The following is a 14,023-nucleotide window of genomic DNA, read 5'->3' as shown; positions in this document are numbered from 1 at the left end:
ATGAGGATTTCCAGCTTGTCGGGTCCATTCTTCCTTAAAATCAGCGCCAGATGCACAGTCTGGATAGCCAAGCCAGGACGGGAATGGTGATTTAGGACACAAACATGTTTTAAAACATGAGGTAGGGCCACGGATGTGGAGGCAAGGTACCGGAATAGTGATTTTCATTATCCAGAAAGCCCAAGCCCAGAGGTGGAGATAAGAAAAGTTGTCTTTTAATTGTCTTTGGGGGAGCAGTCTCATTATAAAACATAATAATCACAGACGAAGATCTATTTTTCTTAAAATTCGCCTCAAAGACCTGTTAAGGGGAAACATTCCTGACAATGTGGTAGCTCGCTTCCTATGCTGTTAGACATAAGCAGGACAAGTTGAAGAATGTGAACGCGTCTTTGGTCTCTGCATTAGAAACGCAAAGTCAAATTAAAGCAAGATGCCTTGGGTCCCAAACCACATTCATGGCGGCTGAGACCACAGTTCAGCAGAACAGACACTGCTCCAAACACAGACTTTTACTGCTCCGTGAAGTTCCTGAGAACAGCCAGCTTGCTCTGGGACTGCAAGAAGCTGGAGGTCACTTACACAGTGCTACTGGGGGCTTATGAAATACTCATCTTTAAAGACTTAGGGACGCTGTCACCTTCAGTGATCATTATACATTTCCTGGCAAAGTTATCAAACCAGGGAATTGGCTGGAAATTATAAAGAAGAATAAAACCAAGGACTTAAACAAAAACCAAGAAGCAAAAGCTCATCAAATTACCCACCAGGAAGTCAGGGTTGAAATTTTGCTCCTTGAGATCTGTATTCTACCCATGGCTGAACGCGAGGTCATGAGGGCATCGGAGATACTGTATTTAAGAGGCCCCAACAGCGTGGAACTTTATTTTTAAACTGATCACTGAAGGGCACAAGTCTTTCAAAACAGGAGACGCTGAACAAATGGGTTTAAAAAAGGTTGGATCCCAGGGAGTGACTCTTAGACTTTGATTAGGTCTCTTTCCAACCAGTGGAACTGTGATAAAAATACTTTTCTTGGCTAAAACTGTCATAGAAAGCCAGATTCTGGGGTAGTTTTAAAAGACTGTGAGGGAGAGGAAGAGAGAAGGGAGGGAGGGAAGTAACAGTGGAGGAAAGGGGATGAGAGGAGAGGGGAAGTGAGGGGGAGGGGAGAACAGGGGAGAGAAGAGGGAGGAATAGAGAGGTTTGATCACAGATAAGGTTACTCTGAAATCTGAAAAATGACAGGAGTAACATTTTAAGTCACTGCCACTGTACCTGAAGGAGCTTCCTGACGCACTCATGGTGGCTGTTCTTGGCCGCAAGGTGCAAAGCACTGTGTCCTAAATGGATTTTTTAAAAAATGGGGGTGGGGGGGGGGGAAAAAAAGGCTGCATTTAATATCTCTCTCTTATCTCTGTAATGAATACAACTATGAGGAAATAAATTGGTCTCCAACAAAGACAGACTTATTACTCTTGAGAGTAGGTGCGCACCTTCTTATCTGTAATGTTCAGTGTAACAAAAGCAGGGAGAAGGCAGAACCTCCCGCCTGCTGGCTAACAGGTGGGGTCTGCTCCAACTGCATTCTGCTCTGCTCAGGCAGCTTGCCTGGGACTCACTAGCCCGAAAGTCCTGCTTTCGGCTGTCAGTGTCTATGCCCAGGGCTGCGCCCACCCAGCCAGAGGGAAACATGCCAACACCCAGTCTTCAGTCTCCACTGTGGACCTCCGTGTTTCCCTGCCCTTGAATGTTCTTCAGCTCCTGAGTGAAAACACCTGGCGCTCTCCAATATTTGGAACTCTCCTGCAGACGGAAAAGAGTTATGATGACCACACACGGTTCCAGCCTTTCTAGAACAGGACACAGCGTGAGACAGACACTTCCGTGGTCAGATCTAGCGAATCCTGCCGTTACCCGACTCCCATCGTGAATGGACCCACAGGTTTTCTATGCAAGAGGGGCTCAGAGGCAGCCTACGAGGCAACAGGGATGGCCACCAGCAGGGCAAGATGGCCACCAGCAGGGCAAGATACCCACCCAGGGTACTGACTGTTGCTCCTAGCTCTGCCTGTGGGTTTCCTGGGATATTCACACCCCTGGTTCTCACCTCCTACGGAAGCCATGAAATGCTACCTGCTGAGCGAGGCCTTTCCTAAACTCCCTATTTAAAATTCCAATTACCCCACCCTTTTTATCCTTATTCCCTGCTTCATTTGTTCTTCATGAAAGAGGCTTCCTCCTCACTGTGCACAGAAGTCCACATGTACACACACGTGCAAGCATGCACACACACTGTGGTTTATTGTTTTTGTTCACTCCACTAGAAAAGGAACTCAATGAGGGCCATATGCCCGTGCCTACCAGACTCCTAACATCATGGGCTGCCAGTCCTTGTTCACTTGAAAACGTGAACACAATATACCAGGCCAACACAATATCCCAGGAATTCTTAATCCTGCATTTTCCAATCTGACCTCGGTCCACCCAGCAGGCACCTTGCCAGCAGCCCAAACGTGGGACATACTCCAGCATGACTTCAGTCTCAGTGCCACTGACCATTTGAGTTGGGAGGGGCCTGTCCTCTGAGGACGTAAAGCAGCATCACTGACCTCTACCTATTAGATGGCAAGGGGGTAAACAGAAATGTCTCCGGATGTTGCCAAAAATCCCCAGGGAGTGGGGAGGGGCAAGATCAGGCTGGTTGGGAATCTCTGGCTTAGAGGAACAATTTTCTTTTACACGGAGGTTCAGTCTCCAAGGATCCTGTCTCTTCTCTAAACTAGCCCTCCCTCTGCTATGCTGACTAGAAGTCCACTCGTTTTCCTAGAATTCTATGCTAGGAGATCCATATTTAAAAATTTAAGAGTTTTGTTTTAGTGCCACAGTGGGCTGTACAAAACCATGTGTAAGGCCTCAAGACGAGACCCCTTGAATTCTGAGACCAGCTGTAGGGAGTTTAAGGGTCTGCTTGAAGGAGAGAGGCTTGGTGTGGCAGAGCACTGAGAAGCAGGAACCCCTCCCCTTCCCCAAACGGGTGACAATGGAGATTAGGAAACACGAGATCCTTGGAAATTGGAAGACAAACACTGTCTCTTCATTTCTCTGAATAAATCTTCCTTCCAAAATAAAGAACAAATAGTGGCATTGAATTCAGTTCATTATGCATCAAGTAGGTTTAGGTGGGTTCACCTGCTCCCAACTGTCCTTTATGCCAGTGTTTCTAAGGCCAAGCACATTGTAAGTTTTAAGCAGCTGCCTTATAGATGAACGTTGGAGTATGTTCTGATGGTAAGCAGGAGACTGGTTATGTCATGCATGCGATGTATTCCCCTGGTCTACGCATGCACAAAGCTGCTCATAAACAGCACCCACTGGAAAAAGGCACTCTCTCCAAAAACAAGATGGCAGAAAGATTTCGACAACTCATCATAAAATAAGTAACAGATTTTCAATTCACTCCAAGTATTCTAGACATACCTGGACGTTAAGTGCTATGTTTCTAAAGAAACAATCTTTATTCTTTTAAATCCTGGCTCTGTGATGTTTTCCTAACCAGGAACGCTGAATTATTTTTCACTTTAAAATGTCATAAAGTGCAAATGATGCATCAGTCCCTGGACAGCATTATATTGAAGGGAGATGTCTCTCACTGCTGCCAATAAAACAAAATTCTCTTTCCAAATGCAAATTTTATTGGCATGGATATATTATATTAGTGACAATGTCTGACTAGAAGGAGACAGCACGTAAGTCGCCTCCCCAAACAACCCGATCGGCTGTAGACCTGTCTGGAATAGCAGGAAGCAAGTTCCCTACAGGCAAATAACAGTGCAACACTAATTCAAGTGAACTCCAGCAGAATTTTGCCTGCAAGTAAAACCACCAGAGGTATGTAGACATCTATAGTCATGGGTATTATAGAGCTCTAAGAGACCCGTTACTGAGAGCTTCAGAGGGCAGGCCCAGCGTTCTCACCATGTGACACCTTCCCCAATGGACCTCAGACAATAATAATTCTTCAGTTCTTTGAATGTATGCTTGAAGTTACATGTGAAAATTATATCAACAGTCTTAGGATACAAAGACATGGCTAACACGTACCAAAAGGCCAATGCTTGAGAAATGACAGCTTGAGATTGTAACACAGAAATAATTAGATAAAAAAATTAAATGATGCTCAAAGAAGCTTAAACTTGCCTTAACAAATCAGTGTTTCAGGATGCCGAATATAATATTTTAATGTATTAATAAATGTGTCAACCTGGCTTTTACTTACATTTTAAAATATATTTGAATATATTTATTTTTTGAAATCCTCATCCTGACAGCAAATTTTTATTGCCAAAGTCCACTCACCTTGTTTTTATGCCCAGGAATGGGAAAATTCACTACAATAACCATTCCTACTATGAAAGTCATAAAATTATCCCTTAGTCTCCCCTTATTTTTAAAATACTATAGATTTACACAGCACTTAATACAAATGATGAGTGTGCATCATTTGAAATATTTCATTGGCTCAGGTTATGCAAATAAGTTATGCAAATGCCACCCCCTGCCAATGAATTAGTAGCAGGCAAGTCCCACAAATTATACAACTGTTTTGATTTCCCTTTAATCCACAATAAAATATAAATACACTTACAGACTTTAATTTGCAGTGACGTTATCAATACCCATTCTCGACAGTGCCTGATTTTTAGGATATTACACTTCATGTGGTATCAAATTGAGTGGGATTAGGGAGCATAATGGAATGAAGGCCACCCAGAAATCAAAACCAGAACTAAGCCAGCACCTGGAAGCCCTAGCGAAAATAAAGGTTTTAGGTTTTCTCTTTCTATGGACTCTGTATCTCACTCTCCTAAGAGAAATGTTTTATTACGTAAATCATCAAACCACAGTTGCAGAGAAAATGCAGGTTATGGAAGCCATGACAGAAACTGCACATCTTTTAGTCTGTTCCCACCTCTCTCTACAGCAAAACCTTCTATCATTTTAACTGGGTAAATTGCTGCCCAGAACTTCCCAGCCCCCATAAGTCCAGGTGTGGCTGCAAGTGACATCTGTCCAGGGAGCTCTGAGTGCGTCTTGCCCGTGGGCTGGGCTGACTCTTCCTGTTGCCGTGGAGCTCAGTGGGGCACCATCAAAGGCTTTCAGGACCTTGACACCCACATGGACGCTCACGAGGAGCAGATCAGCCATACCAGTCTGTGAAAAAAGCTCTATTCAGTTTAAGCCACTTTTATTTTGGCCCCTGATGCTGTAAATCAAACAGACGTACACACTAATAAAGGGAACCTGAAAGCTAATACTTTAGATAAGCATGATATACATCAGGGTCTTACCTTCTGGAATCTTTTGCTAATGCTTCTGTTTAATTCTATCTCAAAACTCTGGGGTGCTAAATGTGGAGATATTTCCCACCCCTCCAAAAAAACAAAAAGCAAAGGAGTCAATGTTCTATTTATCTGGGAGAAGAGTTTCTTTAAAAAAAAAAAAAAAAACAAATGCCAATTCTTCCATCACTGAAGAATAAGAGCAAACAAAGCTGCGAAGGGCACCAGACAGAAGATGCACGGCCAATTCAGGGGTGGTGCCGGCCGTGAGGAGCTGAACCCCCATCTGTGCTTCTGTCTGGCAAACTGGCCATGGCCATGAAGGAAGGAGGGAAACATGGCCAGAAAACTAAGTCACGCGCTGCTACAAGTATTTGGGATTCTCTTTCTGAGTTGCACAAAGAGACTGACCAACCTTTTCCTTAAGATGAGAGAGCTTTTCAAAAGCCCCATGTGTGCGAGCGTAGTGGTGACGCTCGCCAAGCAGCAATGATGACGGTAACGGCAGGGCAACGCCCACGCAGGTCGATGCCACATGGCCTCAAGGTCATCGCCAAGGAGCAACTGCTGCTGTTGCACTGTCAACCACACCCAACGCCTGATTTTCTGAGAGCACGTTGCCCTCATGATTCTTTGTAAAGCCGCTATAAAAGGTTTCTCAGGGGCAGAAAAAATAGTTAAAAAATAATATTTGAATCCTGTCACTCCCTGCACCTCTGGTCTACACCCCACGCCTTCTATGTACAAAAGTAAATAATTTTTAAAAATAGCTTGTTCTATGACTTAAACATAATCAACAAAGGTAGGAAATTGTACCAACTTGTACCATCTTGTAGACTGTAGGTAAAAATGAATGAAAAGGGTCCTTCTAATTCTGTTTTGTAAGGAGGATTAAAAAAAAAAACTTGTTGGGGTTTTTTAGGGGTTCGGGGGGGGAAAAAAGAGACGAACAAATGTAAGAGTAAAAATGAAAACAATGGACAGCTATAAACCAGAGAGACAATTTCTGAGGGTGGGAGGGGGATGGGATCCCAACTAGGGCGGGAAGAGTGCACTGGACTGTGATGACCGCACAGGGTGAACTGGTGGTGGGAAGCCCACGGGGATTACAACTGAGATAAAAAAATGCACAAGATGAAGAATGATATTAAAAAAAAAAGACAGAAAAACCAAAACAAACAAGACACAAAAACATTCATTCAAAAGAGCACTTGCTCTCTGTGTTTACTGAAGCACAATTCACAACAGACAACCCAGTTGGCCAAAAATAAATGACTGGATCAAGAAGATGTGGTGTATATATACACAATAGAATATTACTCAGCAATCAGAAAAGACAAACTCATGCCATTCACAGCAACATGGATGGAGCTGGAAGGGAACACGCTCAGTGAAATAAGCCAGAAAGAAAAGGAAAAATACCAGGTGGTCTCACTTACGGGAGGACTGTAGAGGGCCCTCGGCCCAAATAAGGGATGGAGGGGGGGGGAGTGAGCGAGGGGAGTAAAATGAATAAATAAATAAATGAACAAACAAACAAACAAACTCTGCTGGGCAGTGAGACTCTTTTTTTTTTTTTGGGTTCAGTCTCACTGGGTTCTGGGATTAAGGTGATAATATGGCAATGCTCAAGGTAGGTTCCCTGAAGAGATAATACCCATGAAGGTGGAGCCATTTAATTCATCCCCTGACCACCACAGAAAATATTTCAGGCTAGTGAGCATGACTGGGCACAGTGACTAACGCCCGTGTCCTTGCCTGGATTCTGACATGCTTTCTTGACAGTGCAAGATGGGGACGGAGCTGTGGCCTGCAGGAAGGGCACTGGCGTGGGCAGCAAACACATCCATTTATCTTGGTTGTCACAACAGGAAGAAGCTGGAGAAGTATTGTTCTAGATAACGCAGAGGACATTTCCATGCATTTTTCCCACGTAGCTTTTTCCTTCTTTTGTTCTCACATTGTCTGCACGCTCTCAAGAAAATGTGAGAGTCAGTGCCTCACTCAATGCAAAGTAAAACAACAAAACGAAGGGCCCAAGTGCTGACCTCACTGCTATAAATGGTAGGAGAGAACGGAAGTGACTGCAGCTCGGGGACATTCTCAACGCCTGGAATGTCTGGACGATTTTCCGGGGTGACAAAATGCCACAGATTCCACTAATTTCACTCAGTTTAAAAAAAAAAAAAAAAGGACAAAGTGAGATCTGACAGAGAGGCACCCAGAGGTCCTGGGATGGGTCTCAACCTATCACCTCTCATAGTGCTTCTTGAGGGGCAGTATTGGGGTGTCCAGGCTTCTCTGCCAGCGCTTCCCTGGACCCTCAAACACTGAGTTACAGCTCTGATAGTAAATACGAACTCTACCCACTGGGGTATATGGCCACCAATCTGTGCTTACAAGCTTCATGTGTGGGACAGTAGTGGCGGATTATTTAAAAAGAGAAGGGTGGGATGTGAAGCCTAATAGTAAATATGATCTCAACTATGTCAAAATGTGCCAGGGGAAATCTGGAAGGAAATACAAAAGAGTACAGGTTGTTTCTGTAGGAGCCGTGGTTATCTTTATTATAATTTTCTATATTTCCCAAGTTTTCAACAGTGAGCATGTGTGAGAAAAAATTATTTCTTATAAATACAACTTGTTTCCTATAATTAAAAAGAGGAAAGGAGAATTTGGGGATAACTGGACTCCTGTCTGTATCTTAACATCAAAGGCAGTGAACATGAATGTATTTCCACTCCACTTTATTCCCTCATAAATTAAGATTTCCCTCAAGATAGTCACTGAAGGAAACCATTAATTCTTTTGCTGGTATTGCCATTTCTGAAGATCCTTTTGGAGATTTTTGTAGCAATGATCAAGGGACATCACGGCTACTTCAATCACACCCTATTATTGATCAAAAATGTTTTTACCAGTCTGACACCTCACTTACTGATACGACTCAAGTGCCTCTTAGGGATCTGTTACGGATTAATGGGAAGCTAGGTAAAGATGATGGTGTTACACTGATTTCATATTCCAGTAAAACTAACAAAGTCCTATCAGAGGCAAAGATATTCTGAAGTACAATGACAAGTCCTTGTATTTGCTTCGGTTCTTTGGTGGGGCCTGCAGGAGCAGACTGCCAGGCTGGGGTCCCCAGGAACCCTTACCTGTAAAATAATGCTCAGGAAAAGATAAGACTACACTACCTGTTCTCTACCTTGGACATCATCTGTCAACACAGGCTTCACATTAGACTCACGTGGGAAACTTCACACTCATACCACTTGGCTGGAAACTCCAGCCAATGGACTCTGTCTTGGAGAACAGAGCCTGTGTTTATATGAGTGACTGGTAACGTGAACGTCTCTCTTCGTTTTTCCCTCCTTTCCTTCAGCACTTTTCCTTTCCTTCTTCTCTCTGCTTCCCCACTCTCTCTTCCAATTCCCAGTAATTTGAATGTGAAGAATAATGAGGAATAGAACCATGGGCCCCTGGTCTAGATGGGGATCATGATTTTTGTCTGCAAAGCTCATCTCAGCCAGCGGAGCAAATGAGTTTCCAGTGGGAAGAGCACAGGAGACCATGGTGATGGTGCATAGGTGAGTCGGTGGTGGGAATTTCATGGGGAAACCACATACTGTTCAAAAGTTAAGGTTGCTATAGTGGAAATATTTAATTTTTTTTTAAAAGAAAGAAAATGAGCTCCTAATTCATTCCACTTACCATGATTCATAAAAGCAAAAATTAGGGAATACAGCTTAGTGTCTATATTGAATCTCAGGAAACTGTCCCTCTATCATTGGACATGACACATACTACATATATAATAAACTACAGTTACATCTTGTATATTGTCACACTACAGAAAAATGGGGAATAAGAAGCATAGTCTTAGTCTCTAGCTGACTAAGCACACCAAAGATGGAAACACACCTGTAAAGGCTCAAATGCAGAAGCCAAGTCAGTCTAGTTACTGGCGTTAATTTCATTTCTTCTTTGGGCTTATTTGTAGGTCGTAGATTTTCCAGGGACCATATGTCCCTGTTGTGATACCCAATTTTGTACTGGTTTGCTGACCTAAGGGAGGAAGACCACATACCGGCCGTGTCCTGGGCTGTCACATCCACACCGTGTGTCACCATGACTCTAAGGCACTCCACGTGTCCTTTTGTCGCAGCGAGATGGAACCTGGAAAAGAGGCAGCACAAGCTCTTTGAGATGTCTACTCAGTGGAGTTTATTCCACAACACTGTTTGCCTCTCCAAGTGTCTCTCACAGAAGCTCCACAACCACCCACCATTTTAAAGATGAGAAATCTGAGGCTCTCAGTGGTCTGATAATTTGCTCACTGACCCCTTTTTATTGCATTTTGAAGCAGGAGCTTGGCCTTAGGTCTTCCTATCCAAGCCTGAGTAGAAAAAACGGAAGATGCAACAAACGATTTGTCTGTTTAAGAAACATGAGTCAGGGCCCTCCCTGGTGGCGCAGCGGGTTAAAGCACTGCACTAAGAAGCTAAAGCCACTTCAGCATGAGTTCGATTTCCGCTTGCCCCAGAGGTGACCACATGGCGCGGCAGACCTCTCCTGACCCGCCCGCTGCTCCCCTCAGCAGTGTGCTTCGTCGATCTGCCTGTTCTGCTCCCCGCTCTGTCTCTGGTGAAGCCTCTCACCCTCCGCATCTCTGGCCTGTACCCCAGTCCTGTATGAATAAGTAAATCTTTAAAAAAAAAAAAAAAAAAAAGAAAAGAAAAAGAAACAAGAGTCAAAGTGTCCCATCCGGGTTATTCCTAAATCATTAAGTATTTATCAACTTTTTCCTGTTGTCTAATGTTTTCATCAACACCCTTATTTCTCAGTAGTATATTCTATAAAGAGAAACTAGCTAAGTCAAATAATAGCAAAGGTTCTTAGTCAACTTCAATGACAAATCAATCAGATTGTAGCTAGACAACAAGTTGTGCGTGACTTTTATTAAGTGGCTAATGTGGGTCCAGCACCTTCTGACCCACTTTTACCCATTATCTCTTTCCATTCTTATAACAGCCTTTGAGACGAGTTCTTTCACTATCTCCATTCGATGGCAGGTGTCTACACTCTAAACAGCATCACAGAAAGCCAACAATTAGGGTCTAGAAGTCACTGACATGTGGGAGTAGAAGCCAGGCTCAGTGTGTTTAGATGTGCTTTTAAAAGAAGGGAATAACTATCCAGCCACACCAACCATCTCTGCAGGGCCCGGGGGAGGGGGCAGCGAGGGGGGAGTACAATTCCACTGGGCACCAACTGAAAAGGCCAAAAATCAGTGGAGACTTCTGTCTCACTGCTACAAAGACAGGGTGATGTGCTGCCAGGCCTTCTCCTGTCTCAGATCTGTTCTAGGGACTTGCATTCTCAGCTTCCTTTCCACGTAGCATCTTAGTGTCTATACTTTAAATTTAATGCCCAGGCAGTATTTTTTTTTCCCCACAGGGCAGGACCTGTCACTGGAACTCAGGGTCACACCCAACTGGCAAGTCCAAGGGCTAACCCAAATCAACCCATCTTTGATGGCTGCAGCACATTTTAGTAGGGGATGCAGTTAACCAAGCTTTCATCGCATGTTTTAATAAATGGTATGAGACTGTTTTGCTCTGCCTCTCTCATTAGATTGTTTAGATCAGGAAGTAAATTTTTTCTCTATTTGGAAACACTGCATTTTTTCCCCCTGCAGACTATTGTGTCTTGTGGGGAAATGACTTTTTCCAAATTCATAACTGTTGCATCCTATAGTTTACCTAAAACTTCAGCACTCAATGCTCTTATATATAAACCAAATAAAGTGCAAACAAAGGTAATTAGAAGCAGCTGGCTATGTAAGATGTCTGTGGCCTTAACTGTAATCTGCACATACCTAATATGGTTTTAATTAGTAAAATCATTTTTCGTTGATGTGATTCAATACGTCTCAAGGTGTTTCTCAAAGAAGGCTAACTCCCAGGTGTCTGCAGTGTTCTGACCTATAAAACTGCTGCTCGGCTTTCTACCACACATGGAGATGGAGATGAGCATGAAGAGCAAGAAGGGAGGAGCTGTACTGCAGGCAGGAGTGTTTCACTCTTTCTGCAGTGAGCACGCACTATGTGTTACCATGCCTTCACACTGAATATGCATTTCTGGGAAAGAGAGCAAAGCCAGGAAACATGACAAATGTGGTGTGCTCTGGGGGGATATTCACTCGTCTGTGTCCACCTGCTCGTCCAGATGGGTCCTCCACCTTTTCCCCCTGGGTCTGTGGCCCCAGAGGCGAGCATCTAATGGACTGTATCAAATGGCTGCCTCATCTGTCGCTGCTGGCTGGGTTTGACCAACATAGACACTTACAGGAGATAAGAGGATGAGGAGAAGGAGAAGGAATTCAGGGCATCCCCCGACCTCCTCCCACTGCCCAGGCCTTCAGACACCCCATACATTGGCCGGCTACCTTCCTCTAGGCAGCTCACACCTCTGTGGCCAGTTCTCCAAAAGCATAGCAGTGTTTCTCTCTGTGTTTTGGTAACACACTGCTCCTTCTCCCAGCCCTTCAGGATCTGGGTGCAAGTATGATGTTGGGGAGGTTACACCTACATCTTTAAGGGGTTCAGAAAAGTGGCTGTAAATCTGTACTTTGCCACTTAAAAGTGTATGATCTTGGGTAGAGTTCTTGGAATCTCAGACCCACATCTGTAAAATGGGCTTTGAGGAATAAAGAGTGTGTGTGTGTGTATATATATATAAGAAATGTAAAGTATGTAGTAAATACTTTGTACTACCTATTATTTTAGCTTTACCAAACCAAACAAGGCACAGGGGTATGGGATATGTTTAATGAAAGAATTTAATCAGAAAAGATAGGCCAACAAAAGTTCAATCAGAACTACCACTTCTTAGGGGAAAAAAGAGGGATGAAGGAAGAAAGGAAAGAAGACAGAAAGAGAGGAGGGAGAGAGGGAGGGGGGAGAGAGAGAGAGAGAGGGTGGAGAGGGAGGAAGGAAAAAGTTGTGTGCATTGCCAGTGAATGGAAAGTCAGGATCAAAGTTGTAGACAATCGCAGCTAACATAAAAAGCATCCAAGTCCAGCCTTGTCTAAAGCTCACACTTGAGCTGCGAACATTCTGGCACCTTTCAGGGAAGTGATAATCCCCAAAGCGGGTTTGGTAGCAGCAACTCATTAGCATTTAGCCTCTGCATTTGACCAAGAAGCAGAGCTAGCTTTTAATAGGATACTCCAAGTGGAAAGTTGGGTTTGGTGTGTGGAGGGCATGATCAGTCGGGGCAGAACCTGGATTTGGCCATGGCAGTGAATAGGTTTCCTTTCTTATGCAAACACTAATACATGAGGCGTCCTCAGTGGGTGGCAGTCCAGGTGACTTGATGAGTTGGGGGCAGATCGGAAAGGCAGACATGCACCTGTGGGGATCAGAAGGTGCCCTCACACAGGACCTCAGAGCATGTTTGGTGGCCCCACTAAGTGACCTGCATGGCTGGTCAAAACACACTCTTAGAGGCCGCCCTCCCTGGTAGTGCAGCAGGTTAGAACTCAGCACTGCAAGCTAGCCATGGCCCGCTTCAATGCAAGGTCAATCCCTGGCCCCGGAGGTGACCCACATAACGCAGCAGACGTCTCCTGTCTCACCCACTGCTCCCCTCAGCAGTGTACTTCATTGATCTGCCTGTTCTGTTCCCCACTCTGTCTCTGGTGAATCCTCTCACCCCCCCCATCCCACACCTCTGCCCTGTACCCCAGTTCTGTATGCATAAATAAATAAATCTTAAACACTACACACACACTTTAGATTGAGTCTGCAGAGATCAGAGAGCACATGAAGGTGGGGAGGCAAAGCAGGTTAACAACCCTCCCCACCCCAAACAAAGACAAGTAGACTTGATAATGTTAATTCCAGGACACTGGACTACCCCAAGCATGGGATAACTTTGACACTTCTAGATTGGATATTTTAGTAAATACTGCTGGAGTAAAAATATATTTAGACATACTTATCTTTACCATACTATTAGGGTATATTATATGCCAGCCACTATTCTAAGCACTGAGAAACCCATGCAAGTAAAATAAAATCCCCACCCAAGTGGATCTTTGCTATTAGTAGGGAGACTAAAGGTAAATCAGTGGTTTTCAACTGGGAATGACTTTTGTGTCTGGCCCCAGGATATTGGACAATGTCTGGAGAGATTTTTGATTACTCATGGGGAGGAAAGGGGGGTGGGGTGGGGGGGGTGTACAGGTGAATTTTACAGACATCTGATGTATAAAGACCAGAGACACTGGCAGATGTCCCACACAGGATGGCTCTGTACAAATGACCTAAATGCCAACAATGAGGTTGAGAAATAATGCGATAAACCATTGAACACAAATGTGTAATGCTGACATACAATTCTATTTTAAAAAGCTAAACGAAGACTGAAGAAACGACTTAAGATTATAATCTTTTTATTGAGATACAATTCAAATACCACAAAACTCACCAGTTAAAAATATACAACTCAGTCGTATTTTGTAGATTCACAAAGTTGTGCGGCCAACATCACCGTCAAATTCCAGATCACTTCATCACCCTAAAAAAAATCCCTGAACCCTTGGCCACCCCTGGTGGCGCAGCGGGTTAAAGCACAGCACTGAGAAGCTAAAGCCACTTCCGCATGTGTTCGAT

General features: G+C 44.0%; 1 protein-coding gene across 3 annotated transcripts in view; it reads right to left on the bottom strand.

Moving 5' to 3' along the window:
• RAI14 (retinoic acid induced 14) overlaps positions 1–14,023 on the bottom strand; it is a 130,992-nt gene that overhangs the window by 22,255 nt on the left and 94,714 nt on the right. For all 3 annotated transcript variants that reach the window (XM_012721906.1, XM_012721908.1, XM_004678085.2), the window contains exons 4-5: positions 9,433–9,521; positions 1,279–1,343 (exon numbers count right to left, since the gene is read on the bottom strand). In XM_012721906.1, coding sequence (XP_012577360.1) covers positions 1,279–1,343; positions 9,433–9,521 — 154 coding nt within the window. The remainder of the gene's footprint in view (positions 1–1,278; positions 1,344–9,432; positions 9,522–14,023) is intronic.

The sequence above is a fragment of the Condylura cristata genome, unplaced genomic scaffold (assembly GCF_000260355.1).
Source record: "Condylura cristata isolate star-nosed mole 26May11 unplaced genomic scaffold, ConCri1.0 scaffold00007, whole genome shotgun sequence".
Classification (NCBI taxonomy): Eukaryota; Metazoa; Chordata; class Mammalia; order Eulipotyphla; family Talpidae; genus Condylura; species Condylura cristata.
Note: the sequence above shows the minus strand (reverse complement) of the source record. Positions and strands in the feature narration are given on the sequence as shown.